General features: G+C 54.1%; 6 protein-coding genes across 6 annotated transcripts; 1 reads left to right on the forward strand and 5 right to left on the reverse strand.

The window, feature by feature from the left end:
* Positions 1–3,171: 3,171 nt before the first annotated feature.
* Positions 3,172–5,154, reverse strand: GCG54_00011892 (Apoptosis-inducing factor 1; the record flags this gene model as incomplete). Its single annotated transcript, XM_045411781.1, has 3 exons — positions 3,172–4,592; positions 4,649–5,048; positions 5,143–5,154. 3 exons carry the CDS (start codon positions 5,152–5,154, stop codon positions 3,172–3,174), a joined length of 1,833 nt encoding a protein of 610 aa, XP_045256964.1.
* Positions 5,155–5,696: 542 nt separating this feature from the next.
* Positions 5,697–9,930, reverse strand: GCG54_00011893 (NADH-dependent flavin oxidoreductase nadA; the record flags this gene model as incomplete). The annotated part of the gene is made up of 7 exons (XM_045411782.1): positions 5,697–6,764; positions 6,820–7,558; positions 7,612–7,774; positions 7,797–7,843; positions 8,418–9,336; positions 9,391–9,650; positions 9,737–9,930. 7 exons carry the CDS (start codon positions 9,928–9,930, stop codon positions 5,697–5,699), a joined length of 3,390 nt encoding a protein of 1,129 aa, XP_045256965.1.
* A 621-nt stretch (positions 9,931–10,551) lies between these two features.
* GCG54_00011894 (uncharacterized protein) lies at positions 10,552–11,470 on the reverse strand (the record flags this gene model as incomplete). Its single annotated transcript, XM_045411783.1, has 2 exons — positions 10,552–10,787; positions 10,867–11,470. 2 exons carry the CDS (start codon positions 11,468–11,470, stop codon positions 10,552–10,554), a joined length of 840 nt encoding a protein of 279 aa, XP_045256966.1.
* A 1,262-nt stretch (positions 11,471–12,732) lies between these two features.
* Positions 12,733–14,197, forward strand: GCG54_00011895 (putative zinc-type alcohol dehydrogenase-like protein AdhB; the record flags this gene model as incomplete). Its single annotated transcript, XM_045411784.1, has 3 exons — positions 12,733–12,886; positions 12,941–13,173; positions 13,229–14,197. The coding sequence occupies 3 exons, from the start codon at positions 12,733–12,735 to the stop codon at positions 14,195–14,197; spliced, it is 1,356 nt and encodes a 451-aa protein (XP_045256967.1).
* Positions 14,198–14,283: 86 nt separating this feature from the next.
* GCG54_00011896 (FAD-linked oxidoreductase hmp9) lies at positions 14,284–16,180 on the reverse strand (the record flags this gene model as incomplete). The annotated part of the gene is made up of 2 exons (XM_045411785.1): positions 14,284–16,089; positions 16,145–16,180. 2 exons carry the CDS (start codon positions 16,178–16,180, stop codon positions 14,284–14,286), a joined length of 1,842 nt encoding a protein of 613 aa, XP_045256968.1.
* A 1,020-nt stretch (positions 16,181–17,200) lies between these two features.
* GCG54_00011897 (uncharacterized protein) lies at positions 17,201–17,908 on the reverse strand (the record flags this gene model as incomplete). Its single annotated transcript, XM_045411786.1, has 1 exon — positions 17,201–17,908. One exon carries the CDS (start codon positions 17,906–17,908, stop codon positions 17,201–17,203), a length of 708 nt encoding a protein of 235 aa, XP_045256969.1.
* Positions 17,909–18,054: the final 146 nt, after the last annotated feature.

Below are 18,054 nucleotides of genomic sequence, written 5' to 3' on the forward strand. Positions count from 1 at the left end.
CAGGTACTGCGTCGAGGCCCCTTCCAGACACGGCGGGTTGCCCGAGTCGTGGAACACTCCACGGGTGTCCCTCCTGCTGCGGGTTGGTTCCCATGGGTGCCCCTCCTAGAAACCCCATCCGGGGCAGGGACCAGGGGGTGACCGCTCCTAGCTCTATTCGTGGTCGTGCCTACCCAAGGAGAAAAAGAAAGAAAGAGGGTGTGCAGGATGAGGGGGAGGAGGAAGGAGAGTCTGGGGTAGGGTAGGTATCTCTTCTTCTTCTTGAGGTGAAGTAAGAAGAGACGCGCGCCGGCGGCAGGTGGCGTCCAAGGCCGCCGAGAGTCGATGTGAGCTGCAGACGATGCCAAGCCGCCATGGGCATGGCACATGAGCCAGATTGCCCAGCGTGGTGATCTCAACTTGGCATTGATCAGCACACAGGACCAAGACCATAGGCGATGCTTATTCTGTCATCTCGCCGGCATCCGTCTAAAAATTCTCATTCGTGATGACGATGCACAATTAACGGCCGGAATTGCATGGCCGGGATACCTACGTGAAACTTCAGTTGGCAGTTAACAACACTATGGTACTCTGCGGTGGACGCAGAGGGGCCCAGCAGGTGATGCAAAACTTTTTTTTGGGGTCGTCTACCCCGAACCCCGCGACTCAGTTTCCCAGCTCAATGGCAAGGTTTTCTGGAGAATGGGGGGAAGAATATGGAGAGGACGTGGGAACTGGGGAATTTGAAGAATCGAAACTGCATGGGGAAAGCAAGGAACAGGAGCAGGAAAAACAACAACGGTACAGAGTAAGGTACATCTGTGCTTGTATTCGTACAGACAGCCCGTCGCAATGGAAAGGTGGGGTCGGTCCACGCACGGCATGGCCGCCAACGCCAACCTTGAATGAACGAGTGATGGATGATCTGACTGACTGGATGCTGCCAGCGTCAACAACAAGCAAACGCTAAAACAATGCCAATCAGTGCCAGCACGCCGTTGAGAACACCACCATCTGACACCCACCCCTAAAACCCCGTCTCGTCGACCAGTCAAAAGTAGATCTAGTTGAGTCGGGTGTCTTGGTAGGTACCAACTGCCGGCTTGGGGCCGTCTCTTTCCTTCCCACTTACAGCCAAGGCAAGAGGTACTTGGGCACAATGTCTCTTCCTTCCCAACTTCCGTCCACCTCTCGTGAGTCGTGGCACGCAAGGAAGCCGCTTCTTTCCTCGTCGTCTCCTCCCGAACCAGTCATTTCAAGACAAATGACAAACAAAAAAAAAGAACATGAAGAAGGTGCAATTTTCCAAAGTCGACACCATCATGTTCCCGCTCCGCTGACATGGTCCTGGCAACCAACGCCTGGCCTCGGCTCTGCCCCCAGCACAAGCATTCCCCCAGCTTGCAGCCGCCCAGTTGCTTGTCTTGAAAGATTTGAAGTGGACGCTGTTCGGCCCGTTTCCACGTCGCTGGCCCTCTTTCCCCATCACGTCGCCGCCTCTCATTCGCTCCTGCAGCCCAGCTCGCTTCGCACGCTAATTATTTCGCATCTATTTTTCTCTCCGCTGCTTCCATCAAGATTCTCCATCATCGTGAGCCTCAAGCCAACCTCTGACCAGTCACCGACCAACCTACCCTCCGATTCCGCCCGGCCATGCTCTCGCTGAAATTCTCACAAGGCCGCCGCGCCCTACGAGCGCCAACACCAGCAGCAGCAAATCTCATCGAATGCATCTATCCCGTCAGCCAAATTCTAAAACGTCAGCGGCTTCGGTCAAAACAGCCCATCGACCTCTCTGGCTTGTGTCCCTCACACCACCATGGTCCCCGGGTTGCGCCCACCGGTGCCCGCCGCTACCACATCCCCGACCGGCCTTCATGGTGTGCAGTAGCCGCCGTGCTTCGGCCTCTCCAGGGCATTAGGCACTTCAACAAACCGCATCACCTGCCTGCCCCCATTGCCCATCAACGGTGCCAACTACTGCCAACACTACTACTGCAGCGCTGTTGATCTCTTACACGAAAGATCTCATCCATTATCCTGCTACTTGAAAGACGCGAAAAGAAGACAGAGCCCTATGCACCCTGGACCCTGACTCTCATCCCAGTCTCCTGCGTCTCCATTTCCGGTCCGAATCTCTGCAGCAGCGCAGATCCGCCCCCTGCCCGACTGGATCCCTCGTCTTGTCTTTTCTGCTGCTCGCCCACACTCCCGCTCACTCTTTCGGCCTTTCCTCGATGCCTTTTCCCCCAGGAGCCCCATCTGCCACTCGCCAAGCTGCTGGCATCATCCCGCCGCTACTCTGTTGAGCCGCACGCGGCTTTTTGCACTGACGCGCTTCCATGGTTTGCAGCATAAACGTGATGGATTTTGTCCTATTAGACACGAAAATTTGTTTCTTCAAGCAGAAAGCTCAACCTCGTCCCCAACAAACCCTCGTCCGACGACGGTACGATCATGTCCTGATGGCGTACCAAGGCCCTGCAACAACAACAGCAATCCCTGAATGAAGCCATTCCAGAGTCTTTTTGTGTGTTTGTTGGACATATACGGATAATGCGCACATATAGCTTCACCCTCATTGCGGGCGCGCTTGCTCGTCTCTGCTCATCGGTGGTTCCACCATAGGGCCGATGTCTTCCCCATGGTCGCGACGTCGGGCGCGCGGCCTCCCCTGCTCGTAGCGTCGTCCATTCCATTTTAAGGTCAAACCGTCACATGTCCAGTATATCAGAGATCTGGCCCGGCGCCTGTAGCTCGGTGATCTGGGGTTCTACAGACTAGCGCAGCTGCTCAACGTCTGGGGAGACTGGAGGCTGGGGAAAAAAAAGAAACTCGTTACGACGCCTTCGGACCCCCGCACCCCGCGCCGAACCCGTGACGGCTGCGGCTGCGGTGGATTCGTACGACTACGGCTATCCGATACATACCCATGCATCCCTTTTTGGGGGCTGCGTGTACGATAAATTCAGCCTCCAAAAATACTCTCGCGCGCATCTACTAGACAGCACGGTCTTTACACAAGACATCAAGCCCAGATTTGGTCAACATGCGGTCAGGGTTGCTTAGCCAGGTAAGAGCGATATTATTATTTCCAGTAGGTAACGACGAGTGTAGACATGATGCCGCATAGCGTAAACAAGTCCGTCCATAACAAGTCCGTCCATTTGTTATCCTTCCGCGACTACACTATGCTTCCAGCGGTCCGATGGTGGTGATATCCAGGCCGTCGGCCAGCTGCTTCTTGGACGGCATCTTGCCCAAAGCCATCAACTCGGCCGACTGAACCATGGCGGGATCCTTGCCCATGGAAGCCATCGCCACAACCGTGTCGCCCTTGGTGTAATAGGCGACGAAGCTTGACTCCTCGACGCTTCCCTGAATTACAACATCATCCCAACCGCCAATTGTGTTGCCGCAGTATCGCAGTTGGGAGCCCAGGGCCGACCAGAAAACGGGGATGAAACGCGCAGGCTGCACCGCCGCGTTGATGATGTTGCTGGCCACGGTACGGCCCGCATTCTGAGCGACGTTCCAGTGCTCGATGCGCGTGTACCGTCCGTCGCCCCCAGGTCCGTGGTACGGGTATGTGGCAATGTCGCCAATGGCGTAGACATCCTTCAGCCCAACAACCAAGAAGTTCTCGTCCGTCTTGATGGAACCGTCCTGCTCGAGGCGAATGACCTTGTTCTCCTTGAGGAACTCAGTGGCGGGCGCAACACCAACTCCCAGAATGACAAGGTCAGCCTCCAGTTTGGTGCCGTCCTTGAGGTGAACGGCCCCGACATTGGACGGGTCGGAACCAGAGGGCTCAGCCTTCTCTACACCGGCGTTCATGTGGAACTTGACCCCGTTCTTCTCAAGGCTCTTCTGGATACCAGCGCCGACCTTCTCTCCGAGAACTCTCTCGAGGGGTACCTTCTCCATGCCAATGACGGTTACATCGTTGTCTTTGGCGGTGGCATTGGCTACCTCCATACCGATGAAGGAGGATCCAACAATAACAATCTTCTTGCCCTTCTCGCCGATGGCCTTGACAATCTTTTGTGTGTCGTGGGCCGTCCTAAGGGTGAAGATGTTCCCGAGGACCTTGAAGCCCTGCAGGGGTAGGTTCCTTGGAGTTCCACCGGTTGCCAGGATAAGCTTGGTGTAGGGCAGCGTCTTGCCGCCGCTTGTGGATACCTTGCGATCGGAGAAGTCGACGTCGGTGACTTCGTCGTCGACCCAGTCAACAGAGCCGCTCTCGTACCAAGCCTTGTCTCTCCACTGCAGGGCGTTGACGTCTGTGAGAAGGGCCTTGGACAACTTGGTACGGTCGATGGGGAGGTATCCCTCGGAGGAGATGATTGTCAATGGACCTTGGTAACCGCCGTTCCGTAGGGCTTCGACAGCTCCCAGAGCGCCCGAGCCGCCGCCGACAATGACGACCTTCTCCTCCTGAGTCCCGCTGACGACGTTGCACTTGAAGTTGGGCTTCCGTCGGCCGCTCTTGATGGCGGACTCCTCGCCGGTGATGTAGACTGCGCCGTCGCGCTCAGTGACGTTGAAGACGGGAATAGAGTCGAGGGCGGGGGCATCCTCAACATCACCGGTTTTGGTGTTGAAGCAGGCTGTGAAGAAATCAGCAGGGGCATTGTGCGGGGGTGCAGCTTAGGAGTCAAAATACCTCCGTGCCATGGGCAAGTCAAACGACCAGAAGTCGTCAATACGCCCTTGACGAGAGGCGCGCCGAAATGAGTACACTTGGGACCAACGGCTTGGATCTTGCCGCCGGCGTTGACGAGCAGAACCTTGGCTCCTTCGATGCCCTCAACTTCGACCTCTTGCTTGTCACCCGGTCGGAGTGATAGCGAGGAGACCGCCTTCAGCTTGTAGTCGGCCATGTCTTTGACACTTTGGGAAAATGATCTGGTTTGAATTGGCTTGCGGAAGAGGTTGGATATGGTTGATTGACGATATAGAGGTCTCGGAATACGCATGAGCAGCGTGGGGAGTGAGATCTGGGAGGCGGACTGGGCGAGGGAGCGTGACGTGACGTGCTTGCGATCAGACGATGGTTTCGAGTTCTGGACCGGTAATTGGGTGGGCGAAGGGGGCAACCAGCGAGATTGTCGAGGTCGGATAGTGTAAGCAGTTGGGGTCTTCGAGGGTCGGCGGCACTTGGAGGAGCATCAGCGGCAGCGGCAGCAGCTCCCAGTGGCCGCAGATAAAGGAGGAGCAGCCGCGCGGGAACCCCTCATTGCGTCCGGATTGAGCATTGTGGCTATGACGACATGACAATTGCATGGGGAAGTTGCGACACAACGACGTCGTCCAGACAGGAGCTCCTTCCTCCCTACACCGCTTGGAAATTGCTGCATCATCATTGGCCGGCTGCTATCGAGCTCTGGCCCCATTCTCGAACTCTAAGCACCAAAGAGCCCCACTCTCCGTCATCCGAGCCCCGAAATGCCTAAAGAAGGGGGAGCACCTCACCCCGCAGCTGCCCTCCCGCCCCCTGGAAAGAAAGCTCCAGTGAGCTAGGTAGCGGGTAAGGTAGATCTGGGCATCGACCCGGCCTTCCGTCCGAATCCGAATCGGGGCCGGTCCGCCCGTGTTTCTCGGCCAGCTTGGTCGATCTCTTCACAGTGAAGAAACTAAGGTATTCGATGTTCACTTGCGTCTTGACGTGTATCATTGACTTCATTATCGAGCTCTCGTCGCATCTACCCCAACTAGTAAGGGCTGTACGTTGCCAGTGACGGCACCTGGCCTACCTCGCCCTGCAACCCTTCCAAGCCCCACGATGTTGTCGCAAACGGTGATGCCGGCACAAACGTCCCAACGAAGGGCCCCTCCAAGGCTGCCGCCTCGGCATCTCGGAAGAACTCCACTTCATCCTCGAGCTGGGCCCCAAACGGCAAGCCGGTATCCATGGCCGAAGCTGCGGCGGCTGCTGCTTCTGCCTGCTCCTTTTGTTTTCTTGTAAACTCCTCCACAGCCTCCAACGCACGTCGATGGAGCTCCTTGACGACCTCGTGCAGTCTATGAAAGGACTCGTAGTCCTCGTAACTCTTCATCGACAGCATCAGCTCGAAAAGCCGGAGTGCCTGGTTGGCCAGCTCGTTGTCTGTCATCAGATGTGGGTGATCCGGGAACACAAACATGTTGGCCAGGAGAATGATCAGGCCGGAGAAGTGCGCACACGAGTTGGACCAGATGCTGCAATCCGTCTTGGGCGACTCCACGAACAACTTCATGCAACTGCGGCTGAGCTCCGCGCACTTGGCCCATCCGAGCGGCAGAGGGGGGTTTTGATGTCCGCATGACGAGCTCGGGGACGAATCTAAATCTTTGATCGTCATTTGACTGTACGAGCTTATCCTTCGGACCCAGTCCGCGTCGTGCGAGTAGATCCCATGCGTCATCACCATCGCCGTGAAGTAGCTGTGGTAAAGGAGCGACATGTGCACTATCGGCAGGGAATCGAGACATTGGAGTGCCGAGTCTATCTGGAATTCAGGTGGGAGATTGCGTCGCCAGTTCTCCAGCATCTCCTCGAGCCTCGTCACCCTTAGTTGCCGGTCTTGCTGAGACACTTTTCGAGCGCGTGTGCTGTATAGTTGGTCATAGACCTTGCCGGCAATGTGACTCAACTCCACCCGAGCTCGAAAGTAGTTGAATTTGCTGCCGTTTCTCGCAAACACTATGCCTGCTCCATCTTCCGGGTCTCTTTCTGGTAGTGGCAAGTCGATATCTACGTCAAGCTGAAACGATGGCGTCTTGGACTTTAAGCTGATTTCCTGAAAATGTTGTCAGGCACCTGCCAATCGTGAGATTTATCAGGCCGCAACTCACCTTGTCCATGATATAAGTGATCCAGAAGAGCCTCGCTCTTTGTCGGGCAATTTCTGGCGAGAAGTACTGAAGCGATTCCTTGTCATGGAGGTGCATGCGGTGTGCCAGACGCACGGCAGTCCCAATCAGGACTGAAGCTGGCTTTGGGTCTTTCGTCCCCAGGAACAGCACCACCATTCCCAACAAGACCTGAAGGCCCAGGAGATCTTCTTCCCGCGTGACCAAATCGGACACGACAGATTGTACGTTGCGCATGTGATACATCACTTTCTGGTCGTCCACCAGAGCGTCCAAGTTACCTTGCTCCTTCAAAGTACAGCGATACCCTAGCGCCATTGCGATGTTGACTGCTGCCCATACTGCCGTGGACTGCCCTGAAGAAGGCACATACCAATTTGACAACATGCGCATGAACGTTGGCGGGTCAAAGAGCGGCATGACGCAGTTGTAGCGGTTGAAAAACTCGTCGATAATGGGCATGATCTCCTCGAGCGGCGGTAGTTTGGGTTTCTCGGGCTCCGTCACCCATTCACTTGGGCTCTCACTGCTGGACACATGGTCCACAAACTCAATGCTCTCTGCTGATTCCCCACGTCCAATGGTACTCTCGGTTGAGCTCGGTGCCGTTGAAGTCTGGGTAGAAGTTTGGTTGGGGTGTTGACGGTTGGCGTCGAGGGCTTGCTGCAATTGCTGTTCTATGCTCGCTAGACGTCTCTCTAACTCAGAGACTCTCGTTGGACTGAATGCTTGGTTAGAAAACTGTTGATGACAGCATGTATGAGCTCGCCTCACTTTTCAGATTCGTTCTGTTTTGGAGGCTGTGGTCGTTCTTTTGGGTGAGGTGCTCTCCGCCTCACAGTTGTCGTCCGGCATTCTGACTTATACAGCAGGCAGTTCGAACATGCGGGCTTGAGCATGTCGCATTTGATCTTCTTGATAAAACAGAGATCGCAGGCTGTGGTTTGTTAGAACGTGACTGAAAACTTGTCTTGGGAGCAGGTTAAACGAGGTGAGTGGATCTGACCTTTCCGCCGTTGAGAAGATGTTTCCATGATGATGCGGAATCTGGCACTTCTTGTCGGAACTCCTCAAAACAAAACAAGATCATCTATAGAATCGAACCCCTTGGATGACCATTTGCAGAGACGTACTTGTGATTTGACTGACTGCATGAGTTAAATGACATCTGAAGGAGCGAATCAGACGCGGGATGTGGGTGTAAGCAGAGGATTACAAATCCGACTGAGGATAGCCCCATTTGTCACCTTCCAAGCCACAGTTCACCCTATCATGAATCCTTCCAATCCAGCAGGATCGTTTTCCGATTGGATGGTTCGCAGACTCTTTGACCGAAACCGTGTGACTATTTCTGCTAATTGAGACAGCTTAGCCACATTAGCCCACTGACACGTCTAGGCTCACCGACTCACCGAGATACACCGCGGGGGCCAGGGCGTTTAATGCAGGTAACTTCTATTGATGTAAGGCCAGATCTAAATAAATTTCTAAGTAACCAGGCGGTTCTAAACACAAGATGACCTCTAAATGCATTGAAAAGCAATCAACCCTATGAATCACAAGACGCAACTTGCAGTCACGCCTGGGCTGCCGCAACGCCTCCTCCATAAGGCACCGTCTTTCCTGAAAAGTCAACACCGCCATGATGTTCAAGCTTATCCCCGTCAGCAATCATATCTTGGTACCAGGCTTGCATGTCCGATGCAAAGGTTCCGGTAGCCGCAAGATCGCTCGAGTCAAAGGGCTCCTGCCCCTTGCTGACCTGGCGGATATGCGCGCCCGCCGCCGTGAGTCCGAACCCGAAATCGTCCTCCATCATTTGAACTGGGCGAATTGCCCCGGTGATACGACCTTCAAGAATGTCCGAAGCAATCCGGAACTCTTGGGCTCCAGGCCGACCCAAGGCAACGCCGTCGACAATATCCAGGGCCTTCACCATGGCCCCCACGGTTCTCATACCGCCTACGATGTACGCCTTGGTCTTGCGGGAGTTGCGGTCTCCCAGGCCCGCGACGACCGTTTCGGCGAACTCCAAAAAAAACCCCTCCCGCTTGCGAGTAGACTCCTTTGTCCAAGACATGCCAAGCGCCTCGTACGTGCCCCCAGAAATCTCGAGGAAATCGAAACCGAGCTCTGATAAGAATGCGCAAAGCTCGCGGGCCTCCTCAGGGGTAACGCCGCCGTCTTGGAACTCGACGCTGTTGAGCTTTGCCGAGAGGATGAAATCAGGAGATGTCCGCGCGCGGATTGCTTTTCCGATGTCGGCAATTAGACGGGTTCGGTTCTCGAGCGTCTGGACGCCGTACTCGTCGGTTCGGTGGTTCGTTGTGCGGGATAGGAACTGAGCGATGAGATAGCCATGCGCCGCGTGCAGCTGGATACCGTCGAAGCCGGCCTTGTCAAGGTATTCGGCGGCATGCGCAAACCCTTCAATAACGCGGTTGATGTCTTCCTTGGACGCTTCACGGGGCTTGCCGGATTCCATGCCCATCTTGGGTTCTGAAGGTTGTTAGTTTAGTCGCGAGCTTTTGCGAGATGGAAAAAACCGCATACCGAGGATAACTGCCGACGCCGAAATCGGGTTGGGCTGGATCTTCTTCTGAACCTGTCTTCCAGCGTGGGTGACTTGGCCCAGCATGAGACTACCATCGGCCTTGCCGGCCGCAGCAACAGCTTTGAATCCCTCAAATCGTTCACCCTCCGGCTTGCACTCGGGTGTGATGATCATGTCGCCAATGCTGCTCATGTAGTCGAACTCGACATCAATGTTGCCAGTGACGATGATACCAAAGTTATTTGGACCTTCGCCCCAACTGCATTTAAACTTGTCAGTCTTGAAAAAAATGACTCTTGTGAACAATTCTGGGATAGAGGCGGAGGTTGGGAAAATGCGACTTACCGGCGATAGACTTCAACAAGTTCTGGTGTGGGAACACCCCTCTTGGATGGCTCGCTTCCACTCCACGTCGCCAAGTTCTCAGCCATTGCACTCTTCAAGAAACGATTCTTGGCTGTTTTGGTGGAAAAGGGAAAAGACAAGGGTTGAACCAGTGGCTCCGGGCTGGCGGCTTCACTTGCGTAACGAGAAGACATTTTGACTTGTTGGTTGAGGTTTCAGTGTCGGGTTGATGTTGTGAAACTGATTGAGACGCGAGCGTTGATGTGCGTTCGAAACTCAAAAGCATGCGCGAGAGTTCCGTTCTTATAGCTGAGTTTTCATTTGTAATGCTATACTGACGGCGGTGTTCTTGTCGCATCTGGTCGCCGCGGATGGTGAGAGGACTTGAAAAGACTCCGCCTCCGTGGAGCGCAGTGCCGGATTGCATGGCCGTTCGAGTCCGAGAAGGGAAATGCTGGCGCCGGGTGCCTCTCGGTGAGTGTCGGTGAGGCCCCGCGCAGCAACACGCATCGGACTTTGGCACCGCCACGGCGAGCTCCACGGCGTTCCACGGAGCAAACTGCAGGATTCCTGTGATTACTAATGACGGATACCAACCACCCCGCTTGATCCTTCGTCAGATTTGGTCTAGAGCTTGCGTGCACTGACTTAATCATCCATGCGACCATGTCATTAGGAGTCTGAATGTGGCTTTGGATGACTTCCAGTCTCACATTCCCAGGATGCAACATCATTCGCTCATTCGGTTTGAAAGAATGTCTATTCCGAAAAGACTGATCTATCGCACGACTGTGCATCCTGTCTACTGAACCCGGCTACAGCTCATCCTTGACCGGCTGGGATGGCTCGGCTTCCTTGTCGTTGACAACCCTCGGCGACTCTTCCGCGGCCTCGCTCGCACCCTCCTTGAGCTTGAGGACTTGCGCCTTGACGGTGAACTCGATGTCCCTCTTCTTCTGGGCGGTGTTGGGTCGGGTGTGGCTGATGGGCCATGACACGACAACAGCATCCTTCGGCGTAGCGCTGTAGTTGCTCAAATCGGCGAGCGTTGCTGCAGACCAAGTCAGCTTCATATGCGTCGAGATGATGAGGGCGCAAAGGCTGGGGGACGGCCAGCTTCTCCCGCTTACCTTGGCAATCGCTGCCGTCAGCGACGAAGAGGGGCAGGATGTGATACAGCGCGCCCGGCGCGAAGATGGCGACGCGCTTCTGGTCGAGGTCACGGTCAACATCTGTGGGCGACTTGGAGACAGTGACGCGGTCTTTGATCTTCTCCTCTTCGGTGGTGGGCTTGTCAAAAATAGCAAAGAGGCCCTTGCCATTGCTATCCTCAGTGCGCTCTTGCTCCTCGATCCACTCGCGGACGCGAAGAGGGAGGTCAGAATAGTCCATCATGAGCAGGTTGCGGTCGTACATGTGGCGATCGAGGCCCGCCCAGCCGCCGGGGTATTCGCGACCGGAGAAGAAGAGCTTCAGACCATCTCCCCACGGGAAAAGCCCGACGGGCGGCTTCTCGAAAAGGTCATGCAGAGTGTACTGTGTGGCGGCGAACGTCTTGGACGCCTCACATGTGTGGTCGTAGGAGTCTGTCGTCTTTGCTGTGAACGGGTCGCGCCAGGGGAAATTGTCAGCCATTGTCGTCTCAGGCTGCGGCATCTCCTTCCCGCCGAGCTGGAAGGCGGAAGCCGTGCCGGCCAAGAGGGTGGCCGCCAGGAGGAGAGATTGGAACTTCATGATGACGGCTGGGTCGCAAGATGGTATGAAGCAGCGGCAACAATAGAGGATGCCCACAGAACACGAATGCTTCAGCTCAGTCGCATGATGCTAGCAGTCGACGCGAAGACACGCTCTTCATATAGGGGTCGGGTTGAATGCCAGCAGCGCATTTTGGCAGCTCAAACGGCTTTGCTGTCCTTTGCGGACGCATCATGCTCCGGATTGCCATATCGAGTCGACCTTCTTGGGATACCGATGTCCAGAGTGGGATTGACTTCGGCCCAGAGGTTCAAATGTTCCGTCTCTGTCCCTCAGAAAGACAGACGCGACCCCAGACGACCCCACCTTCCCCTCAATCATCAGACGGCTCGACGGGACGGAAGCAAGACTCCGCTGTCTTCTCCAAGACTCCAATTTCCCCTTACCCACACTGCCTTCCCAGCTGGCAGACAGACGCGGCCGGCCCGGCAAATGTGGTGACGTTCTTCGGTTGAGATCCGACCCGGAGGCGGGCGGAAACCTTTCAGTTGGCTTTGAACTATCTGTAATGAAGCCCCATTGAGGCTCAAGATGACTGTGACTCTGCTTCTTGCAATGGGTGTTCAGTGACCAAAACTCTCTGTCATCTGATAAAGACCTCTTGGCATCCGATGAACGCATGAGCCAATCAATACCCACTCAATACGAATGAATATAAGATGAAATTAAGCTCAGAACTCTCTATCCTATCCTCTACCGGCTTACTCAACTTTGACAGCTTTACCTAGATATGGCGCATCTTCTATCAACATGCAAGTGCCGACATCTATTTTTCGTATCGTCCATCGCTTAAAGCTGTTTTGGCATGTTTACTCAGCCTTACCCAGATCTAGATCACGCCTGCGAGCTCTTCGGCTGGGACCGACTCATCTCATTGGTCCAGGATCAGAAGCTCCGCTCCAACACGATCCCTTCTGGAATCCATGACGTCGCTTCTCCGTCGAAAATGACGCTGCCGCCCGTCATGGGCTTTTCAATTGCCCAAACAAGGTCGCATCGCCTTGTCGCAGTACCAAAATCTTTGCCCAGCTCCGTCACAACGGTCTGGTCAGGCCATTGACCGTGTCTTTACGTGATGCTTACAATGTCGCTGCCCGTCCGTGGTCGTGGAGATATAAGATGGCTTCCATGTTTGACGTCCGCGATGAATTTCCCTGAAAATCAAATTCAATTCAATTGACCAATTCACTTCCTCATTGTAACATCACACCACTGAAAACTTCCTGCATCGTTCCCTAGCTATGGCGTCACAAGCAGCATATGCGGCTGAACAGGCCATCGGCCATCAGGGCGACGCCGTCACGGCCCAGGATGTGACCAACTACCCAGAAGGAAGCGACAGTAGCGACACAATGAAGGCACTCGTATGGCAGGGCAAGAATAAGGTTGAAATAGGTCAGTGGCCTCCATCTAATCCCACCAAAAGTTTATCAAAGCTTACAAGCCTAGTCGATGTGCCCAAGCCCAAGATCATTGAGGAAACGGACGTCATTCTCAAGGTCACTGGCAGCACTGTCTGTGGCAGCGATCTCCATCTTCTTCATGGCTCTGTGGTGCAAATGAACAAAGGCGACATTCTCGGCCACGAGTTCTGCGGTATCGTCGACCAAGTCGGATCGGCTGTGAAGAAGGCCAAGATTGGCCAGCGTTATGTCGCGTCGTTCCAGATTGCATGCGGAAACGTGAGTCGAAAATCAATTATTTGGTGTAACGGAGTGTGTGAGCTAACCAGTTCAGTGTTTCTATTGCAGCCAAAAGCTGTCGTCTCAATGCGAGAGAACGAACTCCAACACGATGGAGAAATCCATGTACGGCTCCCAGACGGCGGGCATGTTCGGCTACTCCCACTTTACGGGTGGCTTTGCCGGAGGCCAGGCCGAGTATGTACGCGTTCCGATCGGAGACGTGAATCTCCTCGAAATCCCCGATAATGTACCGGATGAGAAGGCCTTGTACTTGTCCGACGTGCTCGCCACCTCGTACAATGCTGTCAAAGACACCGCAGTCTATCCCAAGGACCAGGTTGCAATCTGGGGTGCAGGACCTATCGGCCAAATGGCTGGCGCATTCGCCCTTGGCGAAGGTGCGTCCAAAGTCATCTTCATCGACACGGAACCGCGCCTATCATACATCAAGTCCAAGTGGCCTTCGGCACATGCGGACAAGTTGGAGCTTGTCGACTTCAAGAAATTGTCGAGCGGCGTGACCAACAAGGAGACTGTTGTATCGAAGCTGAAGGAGCTTTGCGGCGGAAGAGGCCCGGATGTTGCGCTTGAGTGCGCAGCTGGAGAGTACCCCAAGGGCTGGCTCCACACCATCGAAATTGCCTTGGGCGCCGAGACCGACACGAGTGAGATTGTCAATGAGATGATTGAGGGTGTGCGCAACTTTGGTCGATGTGGTATCACAGGCGTCTACGTTGGGTACACCAACCATTTCAACATCGGTTCACTCATGGAGCGTGGTGTCCGCTTGATTGGCAACGGACAGGCACCTGTTCACTTGTATTGGGAGGACTTGCTCAAGAGGATCCAAAGTGACGACATTGATGTTTATCAGATGTTGTCGCATCGCATTCGTCTCGACGACCTCGGCAAGGTTTACTACAAGTTCGAGAACAAGGAAGACAGCATGCAGAAGATTTTCGTTGAGACAAAGTTCTCGTCTCCGAGGGCAGAGGGATCACCAGAGCTTACAACATATTGAGCACCTGTAAATAATCGATCATGATCAATAATTGAGACATTCGCAATTGAAATCCTGAAGCCCAAGTCGATGTGACGTCAGATGTTCTAAGCCTTCCTCTTACATAGTGGCCCGTCAGGTAGTTCTACGAAGGCCTCTGAGCCAACGCAAGTGGGGCAGTAGAAGACGTTGAACGGATCATACTTCTTCTTCGCTACCAGATGTTGGTTGTAGTTGGCGCCATAGAACGTTTCAATGTAATCCGGGTCATGCCGGTCGCCTTCGTTCATGTAACCTCCAGTAGTTGGCGCAAGCCTTTTTCCGGCCGCACCCTTGACGTATGTAATGTCGTCTTGCACAGCTTTGCGTTCAGAATTGCTGGCTGTTTTCGAAATGCCACGGCCGGTGATGAGAGCGTAAGAAGAATTCCGCCATGCTGGGTGTAAGCCCGAGGTTGAGTCTTTGGCATCCTCAAAAACCTGTCCACCGGAGACCAGAAGTACGACGTTGGACGCAAACTCCTCCGGCTTACCGCTGAGAACCTCCACAGCCTCACGGACGTGGGCGTAATCTTCGACGGCCGACCGATCTATCATGCGGGATGTCAGGATGGAAGTGTCGCCGGTGGGATCGTATAGTCCTGACTCTGCCTCATAGAAGGACCAGTAGTCATCATATGAGGCGAAGCTCTCATAGATGAACAGCCTGTCTGAGAATTTTCTCAGGGCCTCACGCACAGGTGCGAAACCAGTGTCCGCTTCCTCTCTTGACTTTCCAATGGTCCAGAAGCCATGAGAATAGCCGGAAGTGGCATTGCCGACGAAGATAGTTGGAAAGTTGCGGAACCAGAAGGCGTAGCCGGCAAATCCTGCGTCGTTGAGGTCAGGATATGACTGAAGAAGGACTGCCACGGCGTCGAGAAGATCAGAGTTGTTCGCGGTCTGCTGCAGGGGCGCAATGGCGAGCGTATGAGCGGTGACGGCATCGACGTTGGGATGTGCCTTGATCGTCATGCTGAGAACGATACCATAGCCTGGGCCACCGCCTCGGAGTGCTCTGAAGAGATCAGAGTTCTCACAATGATTGGCGACAACAACACGTCCGTCAGCAAGCATAACTTCCGCCTCCAAGATCTGGTCGGCTCCAAGTCCGTAATTCCGTGTCGCAGGTCCATGGCCGCCGCCCGAAGGCCACCCTCCAATGGCACCGGGAGATACAGCACCTCCGCCAACAGCAATCACATTGTTTGCCTTTGCAACTTTGTAGACGTCTCGCCATTGATAGGCGCCGTCGATATGAATAGCACTGCCCTTCCACCCTGATTTGGAGCAGCATCTGCCGGGTACGTAGGTGTCTTGGAAGTCGATCGTGTTACGGTAATGTCGTAACCAGATCTCAAGGCTGCCATAGCCGTCGGATCGTCCGAGTAAGTCGTGTCCCGTGCTGGCGACAACCAAGCGGATGTTGTGCTGACGCGCAAATCCGATGGCCGAGGCAATGTGATCCCGAGCCGTTGCATTTACTGCATATTTTGGCAATGGGCCGAGAGAACAATTTGTTGGAACTTGGTCCGCAGCATAATCTACTGGCGCGCAAGTGATGTTGTACGGATACGGCCGGCCAATGGGATTTGACGTCTGATAATCCTGATCCGACCACATTTCGACTACGTGCGTGCACGCTTCCAAGTCCTTGGCCGGACCATCGTAGCAAGATTGTGCGATGGGCTGGGTCTTGACGAGTTTGCCGCCGAGTGCAATGTCAAATTCTTTCCACGAAGACTCGGCCGGCCAGCATTCATCTCCAGGAACCTGCTGCAGCGTCAGCCTCTGGCAAGCACCAAGTAATTCGAGACCAATGACGCGACAGTTGAAAAGTTCAAGGTTGACCGACGCATTTGCATTCTCGCCCGACTACATCAGGAGTCGAGTGCTTCACTAAAACATTGTCGCCGATAGTGCACCCGACGAGGGCGGAGAGGGATAGCAAGATCGATAGCTGCATATTGGACAAGCCCTTCACATGAAAAGGACGACTTTGAACATGAGCGAAGGGGGCAGTAAAGATAAAAGAAGTGCTGGAGAAGCACAAATTATCCACCAACCCGCCAATAAAGACAGACATGCATACACCGTTTCTTCCAGCTTCCTTCCGTGGAAATGATGTCCGGTTCAGCGCTGACCTTGCATAACAGCTCAGCCATCCGATTGGGTCTGCGGGGAAGGCAATTTTCGTCTGACTTGGCATTGAGTGTTCCGCTGGGGTAGATGATCTTAGTCCCAACGTTTAACGGAAACTGCTTATGTAGGTACCCTGTGCTTACGGATCTCGCGAGACTTGGACTGAGACAGGGGGCATCGCTTATCGCTGATTCGTTCCCACTGGTACGCGGACATGGAGAGAGGCCAGTCCCGGATTGTCGGTTCTGTAGCCCTGCAGCGTTGGACGAGAACCCACGACTTTTACGCGAATTCTTTGTGCCAGTCCCGAAAATTTGTTCTGCTCACTCTCTTCATAGCGGCAAATCGCTATGGGCTCAGTAGACTTCGTCCTTCACGTATCAAGTTGTAATCGTGTGATTATCATTTGTATGCTCTCGAACGCTAACGTCACGTTTATTCTGTGATCATCTGTCTTGTGATCCAAATTCGCTGAGACGTGCTTTTTTGCCTCAGTCATGGCTTCGGAATGATCAAAAAGACTGTAAAAGATTTGCCTCTGGTTCTGGAAACCACGAAGGTCTAGAGATATTGTCTCCATCGAGAGTATTGTTTCTTGACGTAATAGTTGATGATATGAGTAAAGAGGGACAGACGCTGCTCAAGAGAATCTGCATGGCAGTAGATTATGTAGGTCAACTAACCTCCATCATCCGGTGAATATCTGCAATTATTCTATGACTTGGGTATATACATTGAACATTGAAGGACGACGTCTTGAAAAGTTTGTATACGGCCTTGTGCTTTAGTCTGGTTCCCAATTGAGAATGCATTACGCCCGCATTGCCGCAAGCCGTGTTTGCTTTTACTCGTGATGACCCTCACCAATGCAGTAAGGAATGGGGTAAGTGTCGCTGCTGCAGAGACGAATGATGCCCTTGACCCAAGCCAGGTCGTCATATGCCTGACTCTCATACGTGTCGACCGTAAAGGGGTCAACGGTGGGGCTATCAGTGCAGCCACTCAGCAGATTGCCTTGAACACGGCGGACGTACGGCTGGCTGACAACAACACCGTACTGTCCGTCGGGCACGCTGAAACTGAGAGAAGTCTTCTGCGTGGTAGTCCAGGTCATGTCCAAGTTCTTGTTCAGGGAAACACTGATGATCTTCTTGCCGCCGAACTTGATTTCGTGTTTGACTGTCAGGCGGTTGGCGAGCTTGTATCCCTGTGTGACTGAGACACCCACCGAGTTGCCTTTCGAAGCAACGACGGGGGAAATGGCGACGTCCCAATCGACAAACTGCTCGTCGGAGAGGACCTGGACCTCAGTGCTCTCCTCACAGCCACGACGAGAGATGCCGGAAACGCTGGTTTGGTTGTAGGAGTCGATTGGTGCAGGAGCGACGGTCGCCGCCTCGAGGGCGTCGAATTCGGCAGCCTTCATGATCTGAGAGGTTCCATCGGTACGGAGAATGACGACGTCGTCAGCTGCAAGAGAGCGAAGTTGAGGGGGTGCGGCGGAAACAGCAACAGTCATGCCAAGAATGGCAACAAGTGCGTGCATAAGCATGGTGACGGGATGAGAGAAAGTAGTGTAAACCTGCGACAGGCTGCCTGCTCGTCGATTCGCAAAAAGAGTGACGGTAGTCAGGGAGAATGGAAGCGTAGAAAAGAATGGACGCCGCTCGGGCAATTGGGGAAAGCTGCGACAAACTG

This window comes from Colletotrichum gloeosporioides, assembly GCF_011800055.1.
Source record: "Colletotrichum gloeosporioides strain Lc1 chromosome Unknown consensus_108, whole genome shotgun sequence".
Taxonomy (NCBI): domain Eukaryota; kingdom Fungi; phylum Ascomycota; class Sordariomycetes; order Glomerellales; family Glomerellaceae; genus Colletotrichum; species Colletotrichum gloeosporioides.